General features: G+C 58.2%; 2 protein-coding genes across 2 annotated transcripts in view; both read right to left on the bottom strand.

The window, feature by feature from the left end:
* The window catches only part of LOC306944980 (maestro heat-like repeat-containing protein family member 2B), a gene marked incomplete at both ends in the record, with an annotated part of 14,904 nt that extends 6,625 nt beyond the window's left edge, over positions 1 to 8,279 (bottom strand). The window contains 23 exons of the mRNA XM_079533660.1: positions 175 to 254; positions 549 to 671; positions 893 to 1,048; positions 1,183 to 1,305; positions 1,767 to 1,886; positions 2,164 to 2,271; positions 2,626 to 2,678; positions 3,310 to 3,451; positions 3,628 to 3,668; positions 3,797 to 3,956; positions 4,146 to 4,253; positions 4,401 to 4,520; positions 4,853 to 4,926; positions 5,029 to 5,142; positions 5,258 to 5,327; positions 5,615 to 5,707; positions 6,236 to 6,379; positions 6,723 to 6,874; positions 6,995 to 7,093; positions 7,284 to 7,449; positions 7,585 to 7,707; positions 7,847 to 7,968; positions 8,255 to 8,279. Coding sequence (XP_079389786.1) covers positions 175 to 254; positions 549 to 671; positions 893 to 1,048; positions 1,183 to 1,305; positions 1,767 to 1,886; positions 2,164 to 2,271; positions 2,626 to 2,678; positions 3,310 to 3,451; positions 3,628 to 3,668; positions 3,797 to 3,956; positions 4,146 to 4,253; positions 4,401 to 4,520; positions 4,853 to 4,926; positions 5,029 to 5,142; positions 5,258 to 5,327; positions 5,615 to 5,707; positions 6,236 to 6,379; positions 6,723 to 6,874; positions 6,995 to 7,093; positions 7,284 to 7,449; positions 7,585 to 7,707; positions 7,847 to 7,968; positions 8,255 to 8,279 — 2,516 coding nt within the window. The remainder of the gene's footprint in view (positions 1 to 174; positions 255 to 548; positions 672 to 892; positions 1,049 to 1,182; positions 1,306 to 1,766; positions 1,887 to 2,163; positions 2,272 to 2,625; positions 2,679 to 3,309; positions 3,452 to 3,627; positions 3,669 to 3,796; positions 3,957 to 4,145; positions 4,254 to 4,400; positions 4,521 to 4,852; positions 4,927 to 5,028; positions 5,143 to 5,257; positions 5,328 to 5,614; positions 5,708 to 6,235; positions 6,380 to 6,722; positions 6,875 to 6,994; positions 7,094 to 7,283; positions 7,450 to 7,584; positions 7,708 to 7,846; positions 7,969 to 8,254) is intronic.
* Positions 8,280 to 8,517: 238 nt separating this feature from the next.
* On the bottom strand, positions 8,518 to 21,560 carry LOC306944969 (maestro heat-like repeat-containing protein family member 2B; the record flags this gene model as incomplete). The annotated part of the gene is made up of 31 exons (XM_079533649.1): positions 8,518 to 8,749; positions 10,706 to 10,860; positions 11,094 to 11,246; positions 11,716 to 11,825; positions 12,028 to 12,151; positions 12,325 to 12,411; positions 12,810 to 12,902; positions 13,022 to 13,157; positions 13,564 to 13,643; positions 13,938 to 14,060; positions 14,282 to 14,437; positions 14,572 to 14,694; positions 15,116 to 15,235; positions 15,513 to 15,620; positions 15,975 to 16,027; positions 16,591 to 16,732; positions 16,909 to 16,949; positions 17,078 to 17,237; positions 17,427 to 17,534; positions 17,682 to 17,801; positions 18,134 to 18,207; positions 18,310 to 18,423; positions 18,539 to 18,608; positions 18,896 to 18,988; positions 19,517 to 19,660; positions 20,004 to 20,155; positions 20,276 to 20,374; positions 20,565 to 20,730; positions 20,866 to 20,988; positions 21,128 to 21,249; positions 21,536 to 21,560. The coding sequence occupies 31 exons, from the start codon at positions 21,558 to 21,560 to the stop codon at positions 8,518 to 8,520; spliced, it is 3,606 nt and encodes a 1,201-aa protein (XP_079389775.1).
* Between the last annotated feature and the right edge of the window lie 53 nt (positions 21,561 to 21,613).

The raw sequence follows: 21,613 nt of genomic DNA, 5'->3' as shown, positions 1-21,613 counted from the left end.
AGGGGACAGGAGCACCAGGGCCTTTCTCCCTGCCCAGAACCTCAGCTTTGCTGGGCACAACAGCCCAGCCGTCTCTCCTGCTGTAGATGTGGCTCCTCCCCCCCGGCCCCTCCAGGCCCTCAGGAGCTACCCAAAATGGGGATCACCATCCTGACTTGCAACCTCAGCCCTTACCTCAACTGCTCCAGGGCCAGAACCACCTTGAGAGGCACTGGGGAGACAGGGGTGCCCGAGTAATACTTCTTCATCAGGTCCTGCAAGTCCCAGAGAGACAGTGTCCAAGCGGGAAAGGGGCACACAAGAGCTGTTCCACCCGGCCCCGAGACAGGCACAACTGCCACACACCAGCCCATCACTTTCCCATGGAAGCGCTGCAGGATGCAGCAGCTGGTGCACCTAGCCTGCTGCCCAGCCGCTGCCTGCCAGCACCCAAAGTCCCCACCAGCTGGAGACGTGTGGCTGCTGGAGACCTGCATGCCCCCAGGGAAGCGAGCCTTGTGGCGCAGCCCAGAACTCCTCTGCGGACAGCCCTGTCTCTAGGCACTCACCATCAGGATTTCCAGAAGCTTTCCCTTCAGGGAGGGGTTAAAGCTGGCAGAATCACCCACAGCTTGGTAGGCAGAGCTGCAGTCGGTGATGCTCTGCACCAGCGCGAGGTTGTTCTGCAAGTCCTGAGGAGCAAGAGAGAAGAACATTCTTTGAACTGCGGGAAGGGACAAGGGCTGCAAGGGACACACGTGGGGACAGCGCTAAGGGAAGGGCTTGGATCTTTATCTGGGCACAAACAGTTCCCCGAGGGACCTTTGGAAAGGGAAGGCCCATCTCAGCATCTCCCCATGTGGAGGCGCTGCAGCGGGGCGCTCTGACACCCTGGCACGCTTTGAGCTCTCACCCGGCAGCTGCAGCTGTAGAGCATCAGGATGTTGCCCACGATGTCTCCCTCCAGGTGGGCGAGCAGCTGTTCTTGGGAGGCACGCAGTGCCACGCTGCCGTGGGCGAGCATGAGAGCGCTGCGTGTGGCATGAGCTCTCGTGCTGTCCAGCTCCATCTGTGTGGGAAGAAATGCCTTGAGACACTCGCTAACGGCCCCCAGTGCCCCGCGATGCACCTGGGCTCCCAAGGCAGGAGCTGCAGGGAAAATAAGGCAGAAGAATGCCGAGATGGAAACCCGTAACGCTTTACCTTCTTGCGCCTGGAAATCCTGGCATTGCGGCCTTTGCACAGCCTGGACGCAAACATGGTGAGCGTGGCCAGGACTGTGTGGAAGTTACTCTCAGCAGCATGGCTGAGAAGAGAGATGATTCCCTGCACAAAAGAACAAGGGGCAGTTGGCACAGGCCTGAATCTACAGGTCCTCTCCTGAGCAAAATGGCAGCAGTGCGGAGGTTGAAAGGCCCGGAGCAGGGCCAGGAGAAGGCCTCTGCCCCAGGGCCAGAGCGGGGATGCTCACAGGAGCTGGAGGAGAGGAGAGGAGAGGAGAGGAGAGGAGAGGAGAGGAGAGGAGAGGAGAGGAGAGGAGAGGAGAGGAGAGGAGAGGAGAGGAGAGGAGAGGAGAGGAGAGGAGAGGAGAGGAGAGGAGAGGAGAGGAGAGGAGAGGAGAGGAGAGGAGAGGAGAGGAGAGGAGAGGAGAGGAGAGGAGAGGAGAGGAGAGGAGAGGAGAGGAGAGGAGAGGAGAGGAGAGGAGAGGAGAGGAGAGGAGAGGAGAGGAGAGGAGAGGAGAGGAGAGGAGAGGAGAGGAGAGGAGAGGAGAGGAGAGGAGAGCTCACCTGGGCCTCACATGGCTCCTCTGCATTTGCCTCCTCCAGGTGCTGTAGCAGCTTCTCCTGCACGTGGAGGACTCCCTTACAGGATCCCAGCACCGTGCCCAGAGCCTTGTACAGGAATGACTGCATGGGAAGGGAAGGAAGAAGCTGAGATGTGGCAGCAGCTTAACCTGCTGGTGGAGGGCCAGGTGGGAAGGAGCCAAGCTCCCTGGCGGTTGCTGAGAGCAGCTGCGGGGCTGAGCTTTAGCCATCCCTGGGCAGATTGCAGGGAAAGGCCCTCTGGGGGGCACAGACTGGGGAAGCAGCATCAGCATCCCGCGTGGGCAGAGCACCAGCCGCAGCCCCAGCCCCAGCTGGACACCTGCAGCTGCACCGCTGGGTAGAGCCGGGGGGAACTCACCTTTTCTGCAGAGCTGCTGGCAGAGCTGCTCAGCCGCTGGCTCAGCTCACAGCTCAGGGCCTCGATCCATGCCTTCTCCTCTATTGTGTCCAGCGACGCCTTCAGGAACTGTTGGAGAACAGGAGAAGACAACGTTCCCTTGCCCTTTGCCTCTTCCCTCACTCCCAAGTTGCTGCAGCCCTCTGGGGAGAGGTGCCTGGAAGAACAGTGCCTCTCCCAGCTCCCCCAGCATTCCCTCCCTCCATTAAAGCCGCCTGCTGCTCTTCTCCTAAGACCCCCCAGGGCTTGGGACAGAGCGGAAGAGGCAGCGCCACAAAGGCGTGCGGCCGCTCCGCTCCGCTCCGCTCCGCTCCGCAGCAGAGCTTGAGAGGCTGTTCCTGTCCCACAGCGGCTCATGTGGGAGCGGGGCTACTTGGGGCAGGCAAGCACTTCTCTGCACCGCGCCTGCCGGCAATGCTGTACCTCCAGCAGACGGCGCTCAAACTCGGCAGTGTCCGGGAAGCTCTCATTTCTCCCTGCACAGCAATAGGAAGAAAAAGACCCTTACTTGGGATCAAGGCACAGAAGGAGAGCTGCTGCAAACCTGGCTTGGCCTGGGCACCTGACACTGCCAAGCTGGGACCTGCACCCCCTCCACAATGACCTGTCCCTCCCCACAAACGCTGCCTCCACAGGAACACGGAACTAAGTGCTCCAAGGCTGCTGTCTGAGGGGATGTGAAGGGCCCATCCATGTCCTGGAATGGGCAGATCTCTGGTGGGATAGCTCCCTGGGCCTCAGTGCTGACTCCCAGGAATGGGAGCAGCAGCAGAGCAAGAATTGGGCTGCAGGCAGTGCTTCCCCTCTGCCATGCTACAGAGCTGCATTGTCACTCCCCACCTTTTCCCTTCCCTTCCCTTCCCTTCCCTTCCCTTCCCTTCCCTTCCCTTCCCTTCCCTTCCCTTCCCTTCCCTTCCCTTCCCTTCCCTTCCCTTCCCTTCCCTTCCCTTCCCTTCCCTTCCCTTCCCTTCCCTTCCCTTCCCTTCCCTTCCCTTCCCTTCCCTTCCCTTCCCTTCCCTTCCCTTCCCTTCCCTTCCCTTCCCTTCCCTTCCCTTCCCTTCCCTTCCCTTCCCTGCCTCTGCCTCTTCTTCCCCTCCAGTGCTTTACCTTCAAGACACTGCAGCAGCAGGGGGATTTCAGTAGCCCACATGGCCCCCACAGCTCTGTGGAACCTGCTGTGGAGGTTTTTCATCAGCAGTAAGGCAGCAGCTTGGAGCTTGCTGCCTGCAACAGGGCTGCCTGCCACCACCTGAGCGAGAGCAAGAAAAAGCAGGGTCACTTCTGCAGCAAGAGCAACGGCTTCCCCCCAGGATGGAAGCAGCTCGGCTCTGCTCTGGCAGGCAAGGAGCAGCCAACAGCTTTGCCCATGGCCACGCTGCTTCCTCCTGGCTGCTCGTAGAACCGGCCTCTGGAGCATCTACTCACCAGCAGTCGTGCCAGCAGTGTCTGGGGCGTCAGCAGTGGGCCTGCAAAGAGAAAAAAAGTGCTGAGTAAGACTCCCAGACACTGCGTGCCCAGCCACACGCACCTCCGCTGTCCCTTCTGGCTGCTACCACAGGTGAGCAGAGCTCACTGGGGGAGTTTTTGCTCCTACCTTGAAACATGGAGCTGACGAAATGGCGATCCAGATGTTCTATGCGCCGTCCTGTCAGCTCCTCTCTCTCAGCCAGGGCACAGACACAGCGGGAGACTGGGATCAGCATGCCTGTGTACTGCGCTGGCACCACAAACAACAGCAGCCGCGGCCACAGGAGCTGTAGGGAACGAGGCAGTTGAGCAGGTCAGCACTCCTGCTTCCGCTCAGAGATGAAGAGGACTCTGTGAATTTCCCTGAGTCCTGTGTGCTTCAGAGCACATTGGAGGAGAGACCTGGGGTCTTGGAATGGGACGAGGAACACGTGGTGCAAGGGCAGGGAGCAGCAGCAGGGCAGAGCGTGACTTACTTTGGACATCCCTCTCACAGAGACGTCCAGTGATGCCAGGATGTCCATGCACAGCTCCTGGAGAGCTCCTTCTTCCTGGGCTTCCCGGGCAGAAAGGTTTCCGGTTGCCTGCACAAGAATGGTGTTGAAACACTGGTTATGCTCAGTTCTCAGGAGCCTCTCAGGAGGCTCAGGTGTGGCCCCAGCGGTGCTTCTGTATACCAGCCTCTGAGCAGCACGGGTCTTCCAAAAGGAGATGCTGCCCACTGCCCTTACCCTTCTTCCTGTGGCGCGGCTGAACTCCCTGAAGATGTGCCCCACCACATCCCAGGCTGAGCAGCTCCGGGTGTTCGAACTGAGCAGATCCTTGATGAAATACAGAATAGCCGTCCTCACCTGCAAGGGGTCAATTGTGGGTGTGATTTTCCTGGTCAGAAGGCAAAGGGAAGCCACCTGCTCATCGGGGCAGCCCTTTGGGCATGAGCAGAGACACCAAGAGCAGTGGAGAGGCTTTAGCTACTGAGGTGAGGGCCAGGCCTTAGCACCAGGCTGTGCACTTTCCATGCACAGCACAGGGACCTGCCCGCTCCACTCTGCCTGCTCTCCCCACAGGAGCCATCGTGACCGTCTGGTCAATGCCCCAGCACCTCTCTAGTCACCCCAGCCCTGCCCGTGCTGGCAGCAGCATCACCACCCCCACAGCGCTTTCTTTTCCCAAACCAGCTCACCCGGATGCTGGGGTCGCTGCACAGACGCTGCACAGCCTCGACGACCTGGGGCAGCATCTCCGTCATCATGGGCTCTGCAAGAGATGCACAGAAGCGTGAGCGGAGCCACAACGCAGATGGCAGAAGGGAGCCCTGGCAGTCCCAAGGCGTGGTACTGACCAACCCGTGGTACTGACCATCAGAGCGAGCCAGAGCACCCAGCAGACCCAGGGCTGCCACGCATCCAGGCTCCCAGTCATCGCCCAGCTGCGACTGCAGAAACAGGATGGTTTCCTCTGGGCAGATCCGGGCTGCAGGGAGGAAATCCCACGCTATGTTAGCAAGAACCTCACGCCCATTCCTGAGCTTTGTGAGAGAGGTTTTGGCCAGGGCAGCGCCAAGCATCGCCAAAGCTCCTCTCCTTACCCTGCAGCATGATGCAGTGGGTCAGCTGTGCACGATCAGCCTCGCTGTGCTGCTTGCTGTCGTCATAGAGCTGTGGGAACAAGGTCCATTTGATACAATCACATCCGCACTGAGGACGGAAAAGACACTGTGCTGCCCGCTCTCGTCTCCCTGGGCACTCTCGGGAAGAGGACAGGCAGACAAAACCCAGCCCACCCCACAGCATCCCCGAGAGTACATGCGTGGCTCTGGAACAGCCTTGAGCATGCAGCAGCTAAGGCTGAGCTGCCTTATTCAGGGCTCAGAGCTTTGCAGTCCTCCTGAGACTTAGCCAAGAGCCAAGAAACTGCTGGAGACGCAAGGATAGGCTCCCCTTACCTGGTAAAACACGGCACTGGTGACGTCCCGAAACTTGTCCCCTGGGATTACAGACTCAATGCCCCCTAAGGCCTCCAGGAAGACAGTGAGGCTCTGCAAGAAAGCAGGAGAGGAAGAAAGGCATGAAGCCACATGTAGCCACTTGCGAGTGGAGAAACTGTTTCCCAATTGTTTCTCTGCAGGGAGAAGCTCCTGCACAGGTGTTCTTGTTTATCCCCCACCTCCCGGCGGCACCAAGAGAGTCTCTCTGCTCTCAATCGAGCCGTGCTTGGGCATCATTTGCAGGCATTTCCCACCCAGCAGCCCACTTCTCCCCCATCAGATGCAACTGGATGTGGTCCCCCCAGTTGTTAGCATAGAGCTCCTCAGGCACTCAGAGCCCCACAGTGATGGTGAAGCTTCCCATCCCCAGGAGATGAGCCCCAGTGATTCTTGGTTCCCTCCTGGCTCCTGTCTGGGTTGTTCCTTCTCTGACTGAAGAGCTCAGGAAGCCTCAGAACTCCCTTGAACACCCATTCCTTCTTCCTCCAAGGGCTCCCCACCTCCTCCCTGCATCCCCCTGACCCCTCGTGGCATTTGCACGGGCCCCACGTCTACCCTGAGCCCTGCACGACAACTCACCTTGGCCACCCTGCAGGTGTCTTGGATCTCCTGACACGGGTGAACGAGCCAGAGGAGCTGCTCCCAGACCTGCTCTTGGTGCTGCTCCTCTTGCAGGAGAACCTCCAACATGGCAGCCACAGCCCCAAGGACGGCCTGTTTGTCCTGGAGAGGATGGCAGAGGCCCGGCATCAAAGACTGAAGGTCTGCCCTTCCTACGCAGAGGGCTTTCCCTCTCCCTTCCCCTTCCCCACACCCCCACGCCCAGCAGGAGATGGGCTTGCTCTGGAGGGCAGGCAGCTTTTCCCCATACCCTCATCCCCAGCTCTTCCTGCCACAGTGCTGTGACATGCAGCTGCTCCCTGGCACAGAGCCACTTCGGGGCCCTTTGCAGAGCCAGCCCACTCCCTCTCATCACCCCTCAGCTCTCAGCCCACTGGGCACAGGCAGAGCTGCCGACATGGGTGCCCCTGCTGCCATCCTGGGCTGGGAATGCAGCAGTGCTCACCTTTTCCTCCTGGCAGTCTTGCCAGTTCCGCACCACAGAGAAGAGCAGCTCATGAAGGTTTTCATAGATCTGCTCTTTCTCCATGGCAGTCCAGGGGCATTGCGTTCCTGAGGACAAGTAATTCTTGACTCCATCCAGCCAGTGTTTCAAAACTGAAAAAACAAAAAAATAAATAAAATAAATTGTTATTATTATTTTTTTTTTTTAAGAGCGTGAGAGAAAACGGAGTCTGTGAGAGTCTGCAGCAGGGCTGCTCTGGGGCCGGCACTCACCAGCACAAGCGATGCGCAGGATCTGGCCACTCTTCACCTGGCCCACCACACCGCGCAGGCCTGCCAGCATCAGCCACACAAAGGGGATGCACTGTGGAGCTGCAGAGAGGAAGGAGAGGGCCACAGTCAGAGCCCCAGGAAGGCTCAGGTGGAACCTTGCTGAGCCTTCAGGTGCAGCAAGGTAGGTGGACAGCAGCCCTGCGGCCCCCAGCTCAGTGCAGATCACACTCAGAGGGCAGAGACCCCTTTCCCGGTTGTTCGAGATGTCAGGAGGTTGAGGGTACTCTACCATAGGTGCTGAAGAGTTTGCTCAGGGTGATGAGCACCAACTCCTTGGACATGTCCCCCGTGGCCTTCAGGTGGCTCTGGAGCTCAGCCATCACCAAGGTGAAGTGCGTCCGAGCCAGAGCCACCAGGACATTGCTGGCAGCTGTCTTGACATTGCTGGTCACGCCCTGGAAGAGAGTCACTGGTGACACGCGGCCCAGGAGACTGCCTGAGGCCCTTGGAAGAGCTAAGGCACCACCATCCGCCAGCAGAACACCAGCGTGGGCAGGCGGTTCCCTTTGCCTTTGGGAGTGAGCCCTCACCTGGGCTGCCGTCAGGTCCCGGGACACCTCTGCCAGCAGCCGGTTCACCACTCCGCACGGCGGGCGGCTGCTGTCTTGGCACAGGGCGCTCTCCAGCTCACAGTACGCCTGCGCTCGGTCACCCTGGGGACAAGGATCAGTCACGCTCGCTTTGCCCGCTGCCACCCATCGCTCTGTGGATGTGCTGCCGGGCCTGGCACCCACGGGACCGTGGCCCCGGGCCAGGAGGACAAGGGTTGGTGCTTGGATGTCCCCAACTCACCTCCTGATCTTGCAGGCGCTGAAGCAGTAAGGTCGCGGCGCAGGTAGGGACAGGGCTTGACACCCTGCTTCTCTCCCTGCGAAGCGTACGCCTGGGCATGCAGCCCACACAAGCAAAGAGACCTGGAAGGAAAGAGCAGAGCAGCTGCTGCAGGTGTTGCTTGGAGCCAGGGCCTAGCATCCGGCCAGCTGTGGGAGGAACGCTCCTCCAGCTCCACAGCGCGAGGCTGCGTGTGGTTGGTGGGGACAGGGGAGGGAGCTTTCCCCTTGCTGGGGTCCTGGGGAAACCACGGTGAGTGGCTGCACTCGGCAGAGCAAGGACAGTGCTGCTGGCACGTCCTAAACACACACTGGAAGCACACGTGTGCTCGGGCAGCATCATGGTGTCCAGAGAGGCGGAGAGACTCACCTCGAAGGGCTCTCAGCCTCTCCATGATAGCAGGATGCCTCCAGATAGACACAAAGCTCTCTCTGGTTCCACTTCCTGCGGGTCCCACAAGCGGACTGAGCCACCGCTCCCACCGCTCCACAAGGGCGTATGACGCAGCCACTGTGACACCACACTGCAGTGTCACCTCACAGAGAATGAATGACGCGCCCCGGGCTGGGGACCACACAGGTCCCCAGGGCAACCCTGCAGGCCCTCAAACACAGCACGTTTGTGTGATGCAATCAGCTCTGGGGTTCCGGTTCCATGCTGACGCAGGGAATGACCTCAGCGGGTGATGGAGAGCCCCTGCCAGGGAGCAGCTGCTGGGCACCGTTGCCCGGCGTTGTCTTAGTGACTGGGGACTCCATGCCGGGAGGCACTGCGGCCCCCATCTGCTGCCCAGACAACCTCTCCAGAGAGCTTGGCTGTCTACTGGGGGCACGTGTCAGAGATGTTAAGGAGACTCCACCGCATCTGATCAAAAATGAATACATTCATACTAGAAAAAAAAACTTCTTTATGGTGAATGTAACAGAACAGCGGAACGGGCTGCCCAGAGAGGTTGTGGGGTCTCCTTCTCTGGAGACATTCAGAGCCTTCCTGGACACATTCGTGTGTGACCTAATCTAGGTGTTCCTGCTAAGGCAGCGGGATTGGACTGGATGATCTTTCAAGTTCCCTTCCAATCCCTGACATTTAGTGAAACTGTGAATACGCAGGGTGTGTGTTGGTCCTGTCAGGAATTCTGTGTAAATCAGACAGACAAAGTATTGTGTAAGGGGCTGCAGCTGAGTGAGTAAGGAGAGGGGCATTATCAAACTTGAGGATTCCTTGGCATTTTGTGGTGACAAATACCGCAAATGCAAATATGAAATCCATTAGGTCAATTAGCAGCAGAAGAAACACTTGGGCCCATATTTAGGGTCATTATCAAATCTGCTTCAAACGTAGATGCAGTCAGCTTAATGCAACGCCTCTCCTCCCGTCAGTGTGTATGTATGCACGTGCATACACAAGCACCGAAAACACGCATACCAATTATTTGCATGTGGAAATGCAGCCAGGTGAGCTCTGCAATGGCATGAAGGCACACAAATAGGCATGTGTGAAAATGAGTGTAAAAAAAGCTCCCTTTAAACATTGGATTTGGAGACTGACCTCCCAGTGCTGCTCCCTTGGCCTAATTCCCTATGGCGAACACCAGCAGGAGCAGATTTCCAGCCCAGCTGCAGCAGCTGACAGCTCTGCCTGTGGCCTGGATTTAAATTGCTCTGAATGACCCCACATACCAGCATAGGTTAGGGACTGGCCTGTTGGAGAGCAGCGTAGGGGAAAGGGACCTGCGGGTCCTGGTGGACAGCAGGGTGACCATGAGCCAGCACTCTGCCCTTGTGGCCAAGAGGGCCAATGGCACCCTGGGACATACTAGAAGGGGCATGGTTAGTAGGTCAAAAGACGTTCTCCTGCTTCTCTACTCTGCCCTGGTGAGACCGCATCTGGAGTATTGTGTCCAGTTCTGGGCCTCTCTGTTCAAGAAGGACAGGGAACTGCTTGAGAGAGTCCAGCACAGAGCCACAAAGATGATGAAGGGACCAGAGCATCTCCCTTACGAGGAAAGTCTGAGGAAGCTTTGGCTTGGAGGAGACTGAGAGGTGACCTAATGAACGCTTATAAATATGTGAAGGATGTCTGTCAGGAGGATGGAGCCAGGCTTTTCTCAGTGACATCCAGTGACAGGATAAGGGCAATGGGTCCAAGCTGGAACATGAGAGGTTCCACATTAATGCTAGAAAAAAAACTTCATGGTGGTGGTAACAGAATATTGGAACAGTCCAGAGAGGTTATATTGGCAGTCCAGAGAGGTTGTGGGGTCTCCCTCTCTGTGGAGACATTCAAAACCTGTGGGACCTAATCTAGGTGTTCCCAGCAGGGGGATTAGATTAGATGAGCTTTTGAGGTTTCTTCCAATCCCTGACATTTGGTGACTGTGATTCTGTAACTGGAATGGAGAAGAGACAGCAGCTACTGAAAGAAAGACTTGGTAAAAAAAAAAAAAAAAGAAAAAAGAAAAAAAAGTATTATTTTTATATATATATATATACATTTATTTATTTATTTATAATAAATAATACAATTTTTAAGCTCATCTTCTGTTTTCTCGTTCTCTTCTTTTCTCCTTTTCTCCTTTTCTCCTTTCAAATTTCCCTTTTCATTCCCTTTTTCCTTCCCTGCTCCTTTCCTCTCCTCCCTTCCTTTCTTATCCTTTCTTCTTGTTTCTATTGGCTCCATCGCTGAAGACAAAATTCTCTTATTCTCCTCCATGTCTCACTAGAAAAAGTAGAGTCGCAACTTGAGACTATTCACAACAAAGAAAAGCTGCCTCCTCCCTACGTCCCTCTGCAGCAACAGCAAAGGCGGGAGTGCCAGTACCTGTCCGTTGGCCCAAGCGGCCGGGAGAAGTTGTGCATCACGGCCTCAGTGTGACAGCGGGTGAGGATGACCACCGCCTGGCACAGGAAGGGCAGGAACGTGCTCTGCTGCGCAAACGATGTGATGCTGCGCAGGATGTAGAGGATCGGAGGCACCTGAGAGAAGAAGAGGAGAAAGAATGACTTGCTGCATCCTGGACTCTGCAGGGCCTGACCATGGACATTCAGCGCATGAGCAGTGCCTGCTCCCTTGACGTGCTGCCAAGTCCTAAGCCTGAATTTCATGCCAGCTACCCTGGTCTCCATGCCCTGAGCACAAGGGGCAAACGGCACAAGTCCTAATGCAACAGCCAGCAAAAGTCCAAGACACGTGAAAGAAAGTCTCTTACGTTCCAACAGATGTCCTTCCCGTGCATCTGCAGGAAGGTGGTCATCCACTTCCCAGCAGCACGCACACGCACTCCGTTGGCTTTCCGGATGGTCTCCTTGATGGCAGTCATGAAGTCAACGGTGCGTTCGATGGGGAAGTTTCTGCACACAATCTGCAGAGAAATGAGAAGCGGGAGAGATCCCATCATTGCTCTGCAACAGCTCTTCAGAACAGAAAGCAGTCTTGAGGGCATTCTTAGCTCAGCGGCGTGCCGCTCATTCAGGCGGCAATCACAGCGCTCCTGCTGTCTGTACCCTGCTGTTTATACGGAAGGCGGTTGAGCCTTCTCTCAGCTTCTGCACCCATGGTGTTTGCTTACATGCAAAGCCTACCTCCCAGCAGCCACAGTCACACGTGCATGCAAGTGCACTCGCACACACAAACGCACATCATGGAGTCAGCTCCTTGCACTGGGTGCCTGAAGGCCAGACATAGCTCAGAGCCTCCTGCTACTTGCACTGGGAAAAGAGGACTCAGGGTAACAGCTCATTTTGGAAACAGTGTCAGAGGCTGGGAGCAGCACAGGGTCGTGCAGAAGCCTACACACAGAGATCACACCACCCCTTCTTGGGTCCACATACCATGGCCATTTTGGATGTGGTCTGGAGCTGAGAGGCGATGCTGCAGGCATGCAGCCCCTCGCACAGGCTCCCGATGTCACCCGTCTCGATGTCTGTGTTGGTCGCTTTGGCTGGAAAGAGCACAGGGAGAAAAGGGAAGTCATGTTTCTGGAAATGAAACTGCTTTCCACGGGGGAAAGACAGAGGACAGGGTGGGGACAAGAAGAGAGCTGTGCACGGTGCCTCTCCCTCCCGTCAAGAGGGCCCAGCCCGTGGGGCTCTGGTAGTGCTACAGAGGAGGGCAGAGGGCTGGAGCGCGCCTGCTCTACTCACCTTGGATTCGCAGAAGGGAGCTCAGACAGGTGACGGCCAGCTGGCGGGATGCGGGCATGGGGTCACAAGTCAGAGGCGCCAGCAATCCCACCAAGGAGCCAAAGTGTTCCCAGGCATCTCTTCTCTGCAGGGGTGAGAGGCAGGAACAAAGCTGTAGACGGCCCCAGCTCTCCCCAGCTTCTCCCATCTGTGCCTTCCCATGCCATGACACAGCATGCACAGCTGGGCAGAGCTCGCCTTCCAGCTCAGGGGCGCTGGGGAGGGAGCAGGGGGCATGCGGTGGGGCTCTTTACTCACTTGAAGCTCTTCACAAACAGCCAGCAGCTGGGAGCAGGTCTGCAGGGCCCTCTGGCGCTCCCACACGTTGCTTGAGACCATCGATTTCTGCAGGACCTGGGGTAGAGCATCTGTCTCACTGAGGATGTCTTTTCTTTCCCTTCCTGCCACCCCTCTCCCTGTCCCTCCTTTCCCAGCACTCTCCCTCAAGGCCTGCCCTGTTGCTCCATGTGGCCTCCTGCCTCACTGAGCACCGGCACTGCCGCCCCGCTCTCTGCAGTCACTCCTGCCTCCCAACCCAGGAGCTTTTCCTTGGCTGTGGCCTGCCAGGGGCTGGCTCCTGCTTTCCCCCTGCAGGGCCCATTTCTCTGCCCATTTCTGAGCTCGCAGTGAGCTGGCACGTCAGCAGGAGATTTCTCCCCCTCTGATCCTCCTCTCAGTCCCCAGATCTCTGCCCCCGCTATTGACAGGCACCATGCTTTCTCCCTTGCCCCACGCATACTCACGTGGACTATGTTCTGGAAGAAGCCGCCGCTGGGCTCTGTCTCCAGCAGGACTGCCATAAGCCGGCCCAGAGCTTTCAGTGATGTCTGCTGAAGCTGAAAGCAGAAGAGGGGAGTGATTGACGTGTAGCATCACGGCTGCTGCCAGAGCACAGGTTGTGTGTGCTGAGGTAGGCTTTGACCGAGAGGTGGCTGGGAAAGTTACGGCAGGTTACCTGCAGGTACTGTGCTGCTTGCTGTGACTTCCTGATCTTCAGCATCATCTCTGCTGAAGGGTGTGTCACGATGTTTTTGCAGCACAGGACCAACATCTCACGCAGGTCCTTGCTTTCAGAAGAGGGCTTCAGCTTGCTGAGAGGAGGAAAACAGGAAGAGAAATCAGAAAGGGTCTTTACCTCTCCAGACTGGTTCAGACAACATCTGAGTTTCTCCTAATTGACAGCTACAAAGCCAATACCCCCACCCAGCTCATGCTGCTGAGCACTGCCTTCAGTTCCAGCAGCGCCCACCTCCTCCCCGGCAGCAGTGAACCACCTCCCGCACTGGAGGGAAGGAGACCCCAGCTCTCCCTCTCTTTCCTGCCAGGGGACAGGAGCACCAGGGCCTTTCTCCCTGCCCAGAACCTCAGCTTTGCTGGGCACAACAGCCCAGCCGTCTCTCCTGCTGTAGATGTGGCTCCTCCCCCCCGGCCCCTCCAGGCCCTCAGGAGCTACCCAAAATGGGGATCACCATCCTGACTTGCAACCTCAGCCCTTACCTCAACTGCTCCAGGGCCAGAACCACCTTGAGAGGCACTGGGGAGACAGGGGTGCCCGAGTAATACTTCTTCATCAGGTCCTGCAAGTCCCAGAGAGACAGTGTCCAAGCGGGAAAGGGGCACACAAGAGCTGTTCCACCCGGCCCCGAGACAGGCACAACTGCCACACACCAGCCCATCACTTTCCCATGGAAGCGCTGCAGGATGCAGCAGCTGGTGCACCTAGCCTGCTGCCCAGCCGCTGCCTGCCAGCACCCAAAGTCCCCACCAGCTGGAGACGTGTGGCTGCTGGAGACCTGCATGCCCCCAGGGAAGCGAGCCTTGTGGCGCAGCCCAGAACTCCTCTGCGGACAGCCCTGTCTCTAGGCACTCACCATCAGGATTTCCAGAAGCTTTCCCTTCAGGGAGGGGTTAAAGCTGGCAGAATCACCCACAGCTTGGTAGGCAGAGCTGCAGTCGGTGATGCTCTGCACCAGCGCGAGGTTGTTCTGCAAGTCCTGAGGAGCAAGAGAGAAGAACATTCTTTGAACTGCGGGAAGGGACAAGGGCTGCAAGGGACACACGTGGGGACAGCGCTAAGGGAAGGGCTTGGATCTTTATCTGGGCACAAACAGTTCCCCGAGGGACCTTTGGAAAGGGAAGGCCCATCTCAGCATCTCCCCGTGTGGAGGCGCTGCAGCGGGGCGCTCTGACACCCTGGCACGCTTTGAGCTCTCACCCGGCAGCTGCAGCTGTAGAGCATCAGGATGTTGCCCACGATGTCTCCCTCCAGGTGGGCGAGCAGCTGTTCTTGGGAGGCACGCAGTGCCACGCTGCCGTGGGCGAGCATGAGAGCGCTGCGTGTGGCATGAGCTCTCGTGCTGTCCAGCTCCATCTGTGTGGGAAGAAATGCCTTGAGACACTCGCTAACGGCCCCCAGTGCCCCGCGATGCACCTGGGCTCCCAAGGCAGGAGCTGCAGGGAAAATAAGGCAGAAGAATGCCGAGATGGAAACCCGTAACGCTTTACCTTCTTGCGCCTGGAAATCCTGGCATTGCGGCCTTTGCACAGCCTGGACGCAAACATGGTGAGCGTGGCCAGGACTGTGTGGAAGTTACTCTCAGCAGCATGGCTGAGAAGAGAGATGATTCCCTGCACAAAAGAACAAGGGGCAGTTGGCACAGGCCTGAATCTACAGGTCCTCTCCTGAGCAAAATGGCAGCAGTGCGGAGGTTGAAAGGCCCGGAGCAGGGCCAGGAGAAGGCCTCTGCCCCAGGGCCAGAGCGGGGATGCTCACAGGAGCTGGAGGAGAGGAGAGGAGAGGAGAGGAGAGGAGAGGAGAGGAGAGGAGAGGAGAGGAGAGGAGAGGAGAGGAGAGGAGAGGAGAGGAGAGGAGAGGAGAGGAGAGGAGAGGAGAGGAGAGGAGAGGAGAGGAGAGGAGAGGAGAGGAGAGGAGAGGAGAGGAGAGGAGAGGAGAGGAGAGGAGAGGAGAGGAGAGGAGAGGAGAGGAGAGGAGAGGAGAGGAGAGGAGAGGAGAGGAGAGGAGAGGAGAGGAGAGGAGAGGAGAGCTCACCTGGGCCTCACATGGCTCCTCTGCATTTGCCTCCTCCAGGTGCTGTAGCAGCTTCTCCTGCACGTGGAGGACTCCCTTACAGGATCCCAGCACCGTGCCCAGAGCCTTGTACAGGAATGACTGCATGGGAAGGGAAGGAAGAAGCTGAGATGTGGCAGCAGCTTAACCTGCTGGTGGAGGGCCAGGTGGGAAGGAGCCAAGCTCCCTGGCGGTTGCTGAGAGCAGCTGCGGGGCTGAGCTTTAGCCATCCCTGGGCAGATTGCAGGGAAAGGCCCTCTGGGGGGCACAGACTGGGGAAGCAGCATCAGCATCCCGCGTGGGCAGAGCACCAGCCGCAGCCCCAGCCCCAGCTGGACACCTGCAGCTGCACCGCTGGGTAGAGCCGGGGGGAACTCACCTTTTCTGCAGAGCTGCTGGCAGAGCTGCTCAGCCGCTGGCTCAGCTCACAGCTCAGGGCCTCGATCCATGCCTTCTCCTCTATTGTGTCCAGCGACGCCTTCAGGAACTGTTGGAGAACAGGAGAAGACAACGTTCCCTTGCCCTTTGCCTCTTCCCTCACTCCCAAGTTGCTGCAGCCCTCTGGGGAGAGGTGCCTGGAAGAACAGTGCCTCTCCCAGCTCCCCCAGCATTCCCTCCCTCCATTAAAGCCGCCTGCTGCTCTTCTCCTAAGACCCCCCAGGGCTTGGGACAGAGCGGAAGAGGCAGCGCCACAAAGGCGTGCGGCCGCTCCGCTCCGCTCCGCTCCGCTCCGCAGCAGAGCTTGAGAGGCTGTTCCTGTCCCACAGCGGCTCATGTGGGAGCGGGGCTACTTGGGGCAGGCAAGCACTTCTCTGCACCGCGCCTGCCGGCAATGCTGTACCTCCAGCAGACGGCGCTCAAACTCGGCAGTGTCCGGGAAGCTCTCATTTCTCCCTGCACAGCAATAGGAAGAAAAAGACCCTTACTTGGGATCAAGGCACAGAAGGAGAGCTGCTGCAAACCTGGCTTGGCCTGGGCACCTGACACTGCCAAGCTGGGACCTGCACCCCCTCCACAATGACCTGTCCCTCCCCACAAACGCTGCCTCCACAGGAACACGGAACTAAGTGCTCCAAGGCTGCTGTCTGAGGGGATGTGAAGGGCCCATCCATGTCCTGGAATGGGCAGATCTCTGGTGGGATAGCTCCCTGGGCCTCAGTGCTGACTCCCAGGAATGGGAGCAGCAGCAGAGCAAGAATTGGGCTGCAGGCAGTGCTTCCCCTCTGCCATGCTACAGAGCTGCATTGTCACTCCCCACCTTTTCCCTTCCCTTCCCTTCCCTTCCCTTCCCTTCCCTTCCCTTCCCTTCCCTTCCCTTCCCTTCCCTTCCCTTCCCTTCCCTTCCCTTCCCTTCCCTTCCCTTCCCTTCCCTTCCCTTCCCTTCCCTTCCCTTCCCTTCCCTTCCCTTCCCTGCCTCTGCCTCTGCCTCTGCCTCTTCTTCCCCTCCAGTGCTTTACCTTCAAGACACTGCAGCAGCAGGGGGATTTCAGTAGCCCACATGGCCCCCACAGCTCTGTGGAACCTGCTGTGGAGGTTTTTCATCAGCAGTAAGGCAGCAGCTTGGAGCTTGCTGCCTGCAACAGGGCTGCCTGCCACCACCTGAGCGAGAGCAAGAAAAAGCAGGGTCACTTCTGCAGCAAGAGCAACGGCTTCCCCCCAGGATGGAAGCAGCTCGGCTCTGCTCTGGCAGGCAAGGAGCAGCCAACAGCTTTGCCCATGGCCACGCTGCTTCCTCCTGGCTGCTCGTAGAACCGGCCTCTGGAGCATCTACTCACCAGCAGTCGTGCCAGCAGTGTCTGGGGCGTCAGCAGTGGGCCTGCAAAGAGAAAAAAAGTGCTGAGTAAGACTCCCAGACACTGCGTGCCCAGCCACACGCACCTCCGCTGTCCCTTCTGGCTGCTACCACAGGTGAGCAGAGCTCACTGGGGGAGTTTTTGCTCCTACCTTGAAACATGGAGCTGACGAAATGGCGATCCAGATGTTCTATGCGCCGTCCTGTCAGCTCCTCTCTCTCAGCCAGGGCACAGACACAGCGGGAGACTGGGATCAGCATGCCTGTGTACTGCGCTGGCACCACAAACAACAGCAGCCGCGGCCACAGGAGCTGTAGGGAACGAGGCAGTTGAGCAGGTCAGCACTCCTGCTTCCGCTCAGAGATGAAGAGGACTCTGTGAATTTCCCTGAGTCCTGTGTGCTTCAGAGCACATTGGAGGAGAGACCTGGGGTCTTGGAATGGGACGAGGAACACGTGGTGCAAGGGCAGGGAGCAGCAGCAGGGCAGAGCGTGACTTACTTTGGACATCCCTCTCACAGAGACGTCCAGTGATGCCAGGATGTCCATGCACAGCTCCTGGAGAGCTCCTTCTTCCTGGGCTTCCCGGGCAGAAAGGTTTCCGGTTGCCTGCACAAGAATGGTGTTGAAACACTGGTTATGCTCAGTTCTCAGGAGCCTCTCAGGAGGCTCAGGTGTGGCCCCAGCGGTGCTTCTGTATACCAGCCTCTGAGCAGCACGGGTCTTCCAAAAGGAGATGCTGCCCACTGCCCTTACCCTTCTTCCTGTGGCGCGGCTGAACTCCCTGAAGATGTGCCCCACCACATCCCAGGCTGAGCAGCTCCGGGTGTTCGAACTGAGCAGATCCTTGATGAAATACAGAATAGCCGTCCTCACCTGCAAGGGGTCAATTGTGGGTGTGATTTTCCTGGTCAGAAGGCAAAGGGAAGCCACCTGCTCATCGGGGCAGCCCTTTGGGCATGAGCAGAGACACCAAGAGCAGTGGAGAGGCTTTAGCTACTGAGGTGAGGGCCAGGCCTTAGCACCAGGCTGTGCACTTTCCATGCACAGCACAGGGACCTGCCCGCTCCACTCTGCCTGCTCTCCCCACAGGAGCCATCGTGACCGTCTGGTCAATGCCCCAGCACCTCTCTAGTCACCCCAGCCCTGCCCGTGCTGGCAGCAGCATCACCACCCCCACAGCGCTTTCTTTTCCCAAACCAGCTCACCCGGATGCTGGGGTCGCTGCACAGACGCTGCACAGCCTCGACGACCTGGGGCAGCATCTCCGTCATCATGGGCTCTGCAAGAGATGCACAGAAGCGTGAGAGGAGCCACAGCGCAGATGGCAGAAGGGAGCCCTGGAAGTCCCAAGGCGTGATACTGACCAACCCGTGGTACTGACCATCAGAGCGAGCCAGAGCACCCAGCAGACCCAGGGCTGCCACGCATCCAGGCTCCCAGTCATCGCCCAGCTGCGACTGCAGAAACAGGATGGTTTCCTCTGGGCAGATCCGGGCTGCAGGGAGGAAATCCCACGCTATGTTAGCAAGAACCTCACGCCCATTCCTGAGCTTTGTGAGAGAGGTTTTGGCCAGGGCAGCGCCAAGCATCGCCAAAGCTCCTCTCCTTACCCTGCAGCATGATGCAGTGGGTCAGCTGTGCACGATCAGCCTCGCTGTGCTGCTTGCTGTCGTCATAGAGCTGTGGGAACAAGGTCCATTTGATACAATCACATCCGCACTGAGGACGGAAAAGACACTGTGCTGCCCGCTCTCGTCTCCCTGGGCACTCTCGGGAAGAGGACAGGCAGACAAAACCCAGCCCACCCCACAGCATCCCCGAGAGTACATGCGTGGCTCTGGAACAGCCTTGAGCATGCAGCAGCTAAGGCTGAGCTGCCTTATTCAGGGCTCAGAGCTTTGCAGTCCTCCTGAGACTTAGCCAAGAGCCAAGAAACTGCTGGAGACGCAAGGATAGGCTCCCCTTACCTGGTAAAACACGGCACTGGTGACGTCCCGAAACTTGTCCCCTGGGATTACAGACTCAATGCCCCCTAAGGCCTCCAGGAAGACAGTGAGGCTCTGCAAGAAAGCAGGAGAGGAAGAAAGGCATGAAGCCACATGTAGCCACTTGCGAGTGGAGAAACTGTTTCCCAATTGTTTCTCTGCAGGGAGAAGCTCCTGCACAGGTGTTCTTGTTTATCCCCCACCTCCCGGCGGCACCAAGAGAGTCTCTCTGCTCTCAATCGAGCCGTGCTTGGGCATCATTTGCAGGCATTTCCCACCCAGCAGCCCACTTCTCCCCCATCAGATGCAACTGGATGTGGTCCCCCCAGTTGTTAGCATAGAGCTCCTCAGGCACTCAGAGCCCCACAGTGATGGTGAAGCTTCCCATCCCCAGGAGATGAGCCCCAGTGATTCTTGGTTCCCTCCTGGCTCCTGTCTGGGTTGTTCCTTCTCTGACTGAAGAGCTCAGGAAGCCTCAGAGCTCCCTTGAACACCCATTCCTTCTTCCTCCAAGGGCTCCCCACCTCCTCCCTGCATCCCCCTGACCCCTCGTGGCATTTGCACGGGCCCCACGTCTACCCTGAGCCCTGCACGACAACTCACCTTGGCCACCCTGCAGGTGTCTTGGATCTCCTGACACGGGTGAACGAGCCAGAGGAGCTGCTCCCAGACCTGCTCTTGGTGCTGCTCCTCTTGCAGGAGAACCTCCAACATGGCAGCCACAGCCCCAAGGACGGCCTGTTTGTCCTGGAGAGGATGGCAGAGGCCCGGCATCAAAGACTGAAGGTCTGCCCTTCCTACGCAGAGGGCTTTCCCTCTCCCTTCCCCTTCCCCACACCCCCACGCCCAGCAGGAGATGGGCTTGCTCTGGAGGGCAGGCAGCTTTTCCCCATACCCTCATCCCCAGCTCTTCCTGCCACAGTGCTGTGACATGCAGCTGCTCCCTGGCACAGAGCCACTTCGGGGCCCTTTGCAGAGCCAGCCCACTCCCTCTCATCACCCCTCAGCTCTCAGCCCACTGGGCACAGGCAGAGCTGCCGACATGGGTGCCCCTGCTGCCATCCTGGGCTGGGAATGCAGCAGTGCTCACCTTTTCCTCCTGGCAGTCTTGCCAGTTCCGCACCACAGAGAAGAGCAGCTCATGAAGGTTTTCATAGATCTGCTCTTTCTCCATGGCAGTCCAGGGGCATTGCGTTCCTGAGGACAAGTAATTCTTGACTCCATCCAGCCAGTGTTTCAAAACTGAAAAAACAAAAAAATAAATAAAATAAATTGTTATTATTATTTTTTTTTTTTAAGAGCGTGAGAGAAAACGGAGTCTGTGAGAGTCTGCAGCAGGGCTGCTCTGGGGCCGGCACTCACCAGCACAAGCGATGCGCAGGATCTGGCCACTCTTCACCTGGCCCACCACACCGCGCAGGCCTGCCAGCATCAGCCACACAAAGGGGATGCACTGTGGAGCTGCAGAGAGGAAGGAGAGGGCCACAGTCAGAGCCCCAGGAAGGCTCAGGTGGAACCTTGCTGAGCCTTCAGGTGCAGCAAGGTAGGTGGACAGCAGCCCTGCGGCCCCCAGCTCAGTGCAGATCACACTCAGAGGGCAGAGACCCCTTTCCCGGTTGTTCGAGATGTCAGGAGGTTGAGGGTACTCTACCATAGGTGCTGAAGAGTTTGCTCAGGGTGATGAGCACCAACTCCTTGGACATGTCCCCCGTGGCCTTCAGGTGGCTCTGGAGCTCAGCCATCACCAAGGTGAAGTGCGTCCGAGCCAGAGCCACCAGGACATTGCTGGCAGCTGTCTTGACATTGCTGGTCACGCCCTGGAAGAGAGTCACTGGTGACACGCGGCCCAGGAGACTGCCTGAGGCCCTTGGAAGAGCTAAGGCACCACCATCCGCCAGCAGAACACCAGCGTGGGCAGGCGGTTCCCTTTGCCTTTGGGAGGGAGCCCTCACCTGGGCTGCCGTCAGGTCCCGGGACACCTCTGCCAGCAGCCGGTTCACCACTCCGCACGGCGGGCGGCTGCTGTCTTGGCACAGGGCGCTCTCCAGCTCACAGTACGCCTGCGCTCGGTCACCCTGGGGACAAGGATCAGTCACGCTCGCTTTGCCCGCTGCCACCCATCGCTCTGTGGATGTGCTGCCGGGCCTGGCACCCACGGGACCGTGGCCCCGGGCCAGGAGGACAAGGGTTGGTGCTTGGATGTCCCCAACTCACCTCCTGATCTTGCAGGCGCTGAAGCAGTAAGGTCGCGGCGCAGGTAGGGACAGGGCTTGACACCCTGCTTCTCTCCCTGCGAAGCGTACGCCTGGGCATGCAGCCCACACAAGCAAAGAGACCTGGAAGGAAAGAGCAGAGCAGCTGCTGCAGGTGTTGCTTGGAGCCAGGGCCTAGCATCCGGCCAGCTGTGGGAGGAACGCTCCTCCAGCTCCACAGCGCGAGGCTGCGTGTGGTTGGTGGGGACAGGGGAGGGAGCTTTCCCCTTGCTGGGGTCCTGGGGAAACCACGGTGAGTGGCTGCACTCGGCAGAGCAAGGACAGTGCTGCTGGCACGTCCTAAACACACACTGGAAGCACACGTGTGCTCGGGCAGCATCATGGTGTCCAGAGAGGCGGAGAGACTCACCTCGAAGGGCTCTCAGCCTCTCCATGATAGCAGGATGCCTCCAGATAGACACAAAGCTCTCTCTGGTTCCACTTCCTG

The sequence above is a fragment of the Tetrao urogallus genome (assembly GCF_951394365.1).
Source record: "Tetrao urogallus genome assembly, chromosome: 1".
Lineage (NCBI taxonomy): Eukaryota > Metazoa > Chordata > Aves > Galliformes > Phasianidae > Tetrao > Tetrao urogallus.
The sequence above is the reverse complement of the archived record's forward strand: the minus strand, read 5'-3'. Positions and strand labels throughout refer to the sequence as shown.